At 56.1% G+C, this 5,520-nt stretch overlaps 1 protein-coding gene across 1 annotated transcript; it reads right to left on the bottom strand.

Moving 5' to 3' along the window:
• Positions 1 to 562: 562 nt before the first annotated feature.
• LOC132387962 (ankyrin repeat domain-containing protein 13D-like) lies at positions 563 to 3,020 on the bottom strand. The gene is made up of 4 exons (XM_059960276.1): positions 2,836 to 3,020; positions 1,907 to 1,973; positions 1,064 to 1,145; positions 563 to 732 (listed from the first exon to the last, which is right to left on the bottom strand). The coding sequence occupies exons 1-4, from the start codon at positions 3,006 to 3,008 to the stop codon at positions 620 to 622; spliced, it is 435 nt and encodes a 144-aa protein (XP_059816259.1). The 5' UTR covers positions 3,009 to 3,020; the 3' UTR covers positions 563 to 619.
• Between the last annotated feature and the right edge of the window lie 2,500 nt (positions 3,021 to 5,520).

Raw genomic sequence — 5,520 nt, 5'->3', positions numbered from 1 at the left:
GTCAAGGCAGGTACATTAACGACACTCGGACAGAGACACGGATAGGAAAGGTTTAGAGGGATACGGGTGGTCCGTCTGTGGAAGGAGCTGCCGGAGGAAGTGGTCGAGGCAGGTACATTAACGACACTCGGACAGGGACACAGATAGGAAAGGTTTAAAGGGATACGGGTGGTCCGTCTGTGGAAGGAGCTGCCGGAGGAAGTGGTCGAGGCAGGTACATTAACGACACTCGGACAGGGACACGGATAGGAAAGGTTTAGAGGGATACGGGTGGTCCCTCTGTGGAAGGAGCTGCCGGAGGAAGTGGTCGAGGCAGGTACATTAACGACACTCGGACAGGGACACGGATAGGAAAGGTTTAGAGGGATACGGGTGGTCCGTCTGCGGAAGGAGCTGCCGGTGGAAGCTGTCGAGGCAGGTACATTAACGACGCTCGGACAGGGACACGGATAGGAAAGGTTCAGAAGGATACGGGTGGTCCGTCTGTGGAAGGAGCTGCCGGTGGAAGCGGTCGAGGCAGGTACATTAACGACACTCGGACAGGGACACGGATAGGGAAGGGTTAGAGGGCAATGGGACAAACACGGGCAAATGGGACTGGCTAAGACGGGAGCCTGGGTTAGCGGGATCGATTGGGCGTTACGAGGTCTGATCGATACCCTACCCCTTCGAGAGGGGATGGGACATGCTGCTCAGCGAGGCCTAGAAATGACTGCAGTGGGGTCCGTGTCCCTACGGGAGGGAGGGGTGGGGGAGAGGGAGTGAGAGATAGTGGGAAGCGAGGGACACAGGAGAGAGAGAGACAGACAGAAAGTGGGGAAGTGAGGGGTTGAAGGGACAGGGACAGAGAGTGGGAGCAGAGAGAGGAGGGGAATGAGAGGTGAAGGGGGGGACGTGAGAGAGAGGGAAGGGAGAGAGCGCAGAATAGAGGAGAAAAGATAACTTTATTACAAAGTTCTTACATGAAATTAAATTTATCAGTAAGTTTTAAAGATTTGGAGACAGGGAGGGGTGTAGGGGAGGGAGGGGCTGACGGAGCCGGGGAGGGGGGTGACAAACTGACCTTTGATCTTTGCCTTGTCCGGGTCAGACAGGTGCTCTGTTCTTGTTTTGGTCACCAGGTCAACATTGTTTGCGCTAAAAACCTGAGAGAGAGAGAGAGAGAGAGAGAGGCTGGGGAGAGAGACTGGGGAAGAGAGAGGGAGATGGGGAGACAGAGAGACTGGACGCAGGACAGGATAGTGGGGAGAGAGAAAGTCGGGAGGGGGAGAATCGGTGGACACAGAGAGAGACACTCGGGGGGGAGAGAGACACACAGTGGGAGAGAGAGAGACTGGGGAGAGAGAGAGTGGGGGAGAGAGAGAGACTGGGGGAGAGAGAGAGAGTGGGGAGAGAGAGAGACTGGGGAGAGAGAGAGAGACTGGGGAGAGAGACAGAGACTGGGAGAGACAGAGACACAGGGGAGTGAGAGACTGAGAGGAGAGAAAGAGACACGGGGGAGACAGAGAGACACTGGGGGGAGAGAGAGAGAGGGGGGAGAGAGAAAGACAGGGGAGAGAGAGAGAAAGACGGGAGAGAGAGAGGCACGGGGGAGAGAGAGAGACACTGTAGAGAGAGAGAGAGAGAGAGAGAGAGAGAGGGGGAGAGAGAAACACTGGGGGAGAGAGAGACACTGGGGGAGAGAGAGAGAGAGAGAGAGACGAGGGAGAGAGAGAGAGAGACGAGGGAGAGAGAGAGAGAGACGGGGTGGAGAGAGAGACACGGGAGAAAGAGAGAGAGACACTGGGGGAGAGAGAGAGACACGGCGGAGAGAGGGAGAGAGAGAGACATGGGGGAGAAAGGGAGAGAGAGACACACTGGGGGGAGAGAAAAGGATTGCGGGGGAATGAACGGATGGATTCGTTACCTTGGCCTGATACCCATGGACAATCTCCGAACGTTCGGAACGCCATCCCCAAATTCCAGATTTATTCCTGAAAAATGAGAGTGGGTTACAGACTGGGATCTAATCCAGGGGTTCGGGGGGTTTATATACAGAATAACAGATCCCCGGGAGTGGGTTACAAACTGGGATCTAATCCAGGGGTTCAGAGGGTTTATATACAGAATAACATAATCCCTGGGAGTGGGTTACAGACTGGGATCTAATCCAGGGATTCAGGGGGTTTATATACAGAATAACAGATCCCCGGGAGTGGGTTACAGGCTGGGATCTAATCCAGGGGTTCGGGGGGTTTATATATAGAGTAACAGATCCCCGGGAGTGGGTTACAAACTGGGATCTAATCCAGGGGTTCAGAGGGTTTATATACAGAATAACATAATCCCTGGGAGTGGGTTACAGACTGGGATCTAATCCAGGGATTCAGGGGGTTTATATACAGAATAACAGATCCCCGGGAGTGGGTTATAGGCTGGGATCTAATCCAGGGGTTCGGGGGGTTTATATATAGAGTAACAGATCCCCGGGAGTGGGTTACAAACTGGGATCTAATCCAGGGGTTCAGAGGGTTTATATACAGAATAACATAATCCCTGGGAGTGGGTTACAGACTGGGATCTAATCCAGGGATTCAGGGGGTTTATATACAGAATAACAGAACCCCGGGAGTGGGTTACAGACTGGGATCTAATCCAGGGGTTCGGGGGGTTTATATACAGAATAACAGATCCCCGGGAGTGGGTTACAGACTGGGATCTAATCCAGGGGTTCGGGGGGTTTATATACAGAATAACAGATCCCCGGGAGTGGGTTACAGACTGGGATCTAATCCAGAGATTCAGGGGGTTTATATATAGAGTAACAGAACCCTGGGACTGAAAAGAATCTCTCACCTCTCAAAAGCGATGTTTTTGGTATCGAGGTGGGTGGCGATTATTGGAGAGGTGAGGCGTGATGCTACCTGGTCTTCGCTGGGGAGCATCGCGGAGAGAACAAGGTCACTGTTGTGCAGGGCGAGGGACAGGGTCTCCGTGAAAACCAGACGCTTGTCGTGGTCCACCTCCATTACCACCGCTCCGTCGTCTGAGAGAGAGAACGAGAAAGTAAAAGACAGAGAGTGGAGATTCACTCTGTGTCTGACCCCGGAAGTGTGTGATTGGACGGTGCGGAGGGAGATTCACTCTGTGTCTGACCCCGGGAGTGTGTGATGGGACGGTGTGGAGGGAGATTCACTCTGTGTCTGACCCCGGGAGTGTGCGATGGGACGGTGTGGAGGGAGATTCACTCTGTGTCTGACCCCGGGAGTGTGTGATGGGACGGTGTGGAGGGTGATTCACTCTGTGTCTGACCCCGGGAGTGTGTGATGGGACGGTGTGGAGGGAGATTCACTCTGTGTCTGACCCCGGGAGTGTGTGATGGGACGGAGTGGAGGGAGATTCACTCTGTGTCTGACCCCGGGAGTGTGTGATGGGACGGTGTGGAGGGAGATTCACTCTGTGTCTGACCCCGGGAGTGTGTGATGGGACGGAGTGGAGGGAGATTCACTCTGTGTCTGACCCCGGGAGTGTGTGGAGGGAGTTTCACACTGTGTCCGACCCTGGGGGTGAGTGTAGGGAGATTCACTCTGTGTCTGACCCCGCGAGTGACTGATGGGACGGTGTGGAGGGAGATTCGCTCTGTGTCTGACCCCGGGAGTGTGTGGAGGGAGTTTCACTCTGGGTCTGACCCCGGGAGTGTGTGATGGGACGGTGTGGAGGGAGAGTCACTCTGTGTCTGACCCCGGGACTGTGTGATGGGACGGTGTGGAGGGAGATTCACTCTGTGTCTGACCCCGGGAGTGTGTGATGGGACGGTGTGGAGGGAGATACACTCTGTGTCTGACCCCGGGAGTATGTGATGGGACGGTGTGGAGGGAGACTCACTCTGTGTCCGACCCCGGGAGTGTGTGATGGGATGGTGCGGAGGGAGATTCACACTGTGTCTGACCCCGGGAGTCTGTGATGAGACAGTGCGGAGGGAGATTCATTCTGTGTCTGACCCCGAGAGTATCTGATGGGACGGTGTGGAGGGAGCTTCACACTGTGTCTGACCCCGGGAGTGTGTGGACGGAGATTCACTCTGTGTCTGACCCCGGGAGTGTGTGATGGGACGGTGTGGAGGGTGATTCACTCTGTCTCTGACACCGGGAGTGTGTGATGGGACGATGTGGAGGGAGATTCACTCTGTGTCTGACCCCGGGAGTGTGTGATGGGACGGAGTGGAGGGAGATTCACTCTGTGTCTGACCCCGGGAGTGTGTGATGGGACGGTGTGGAGGGAGATTCACTCTGTGTCTGACCCCGGGAGTGTGTGATGGGACGGAGTGGAGGGAGATTCACTCTGTGTCTGACCCCGGGAGTGTGTGGAGGGAGTTTCACACTGTGTCCGACCCTGGGGGTGAGTGTAGGGAGATTCACTCTGTGTCTGACCCCGCGAGTGACTGATGGGACGGTGTGGAGGGAGATTCGCTCTGTGTCTGACCCCGGGAGTGTGTGATGGGACGGTGTGGAGGGAGATTCGCTCTGTGTCTGACCCCGGGAGTGTGTGGAGGGAGTTTCACTCTGGGTCTGACCCCGGGAGTGTGTGATGGGACGGTGTGGAGGGAGAGTCACTCTGTGTCTGACCCCGGGACTGTGTGATGGGACGGTGTGGAGGGAGATTCACTCTGTGTCTGACCCCGGGAGTGTGTGATGGGACGGTGTGGAGGGAGATACACTCTGTGTCTGACCCCGGGAGTATGTGATGGGACGGTGTGGAGGGAGACTCACTCTGTGTCCGACCCCGGGAGTGTGTGATGGGATGGTGCGGAGGGAGATTCACACTGTGTCTGACCCCGGGAGTCTGTGATGAGACAGTGCGGAGGGAGATTCATTCTGTGTCTGACCCCGAGAGTATCTGATGGGACGGTGTGGAGGGAGCTTCACACTGTGTCTGACCCCGGGAGTGTGTGGACGGAGATTCACTCTGTGTCTGACCCCGGGAGTGTGTGATGGGACGGTGTGGAGGGTGATTCACTCTGTCTCTGACACCGGGAGTGTGTGATGGGACGATGTGGAGGGAGATTCACTCTGTGTCCGACCCCGGGAGTGTGTGGAGGGAGTTTCACACTGTGTCCGACCATGGGGGTGAGTGTAGGGAGATTCACTCTGTGTCTGACCCCGCGAGCGTCTGATGGGACGGTGTGGAGGGAGATTCGCTCTGTGTCTGACCCCGGGAGTGTGTGATGGGATGGTGTGGAGGGAGATTCCCTCTGTGTCTGACCCAGGGAGAGTGTGATTGGACGGTGCGGAGGGAGATTCACACTGTGTCAGACCCCGGGAGTGTGTGGAGGGAGTTTCACTCTGTGTCTGACCCCAGGAGTGTGTGATGGGACGGTGTGGAGGGAGATTCACTCTGTGTCTGACCCCGCGAGTGTGTGATGGGACGGTGTGGAGGGAGATTCGCTCTGTGTCCAACCCCGGGAGTGTGTGGAGGGAGTTTCACTCTGTGTCTGACCCCGGGAGTGTGTGATGGGACGGTGTGTAGGGAGATTCACTCTGT

The sequence above is a fragment of the Hypanus sabinus genome, unplaced genomic scaffold (assembly GCF_030144855.1).
Source record: "Hypanus sabinus isolate sHypSab1 unplaced genomic scaffold, sHypSab1.hap1 scaffold_2435, whole genome shotgun sequence".
Lineage (NCBI taxonomy): Eukaryota > Metazoa > Chordata > Chondrichthyes > Myliobatiformes > Dasyatidae > Hypanus > Hypanus sabinus.
This window is presented reverse-complemented; position numbering and strand designations above follow the sequence as displayed.

Excerpts from the sequence above, each read along its gene's own strand:
- LOC132387962 (XM_059960276.1), bottom strand. The coding sequence starts at position 3,008 with ATGGAGGTGGACCACGACAAGCGTCTGGTTTTCACGGAGACCCTGTCC. Across the intron at positions 1,146-1,906 it reads TCCATGGGTATCAGGCCAAG|GTTTTTAGCGCAAACAATGT; the intron begins GTAACGAATCCA and ends TCTCTCTCTCAG. Across the intron at positions 733-1,063 it reads GGACAAGGCAAAGATCAAAG|GGACACGGACCCCACTGCAG; the intron begins GTCAGTTTGTCA and ends TCCCTCCCGTAG.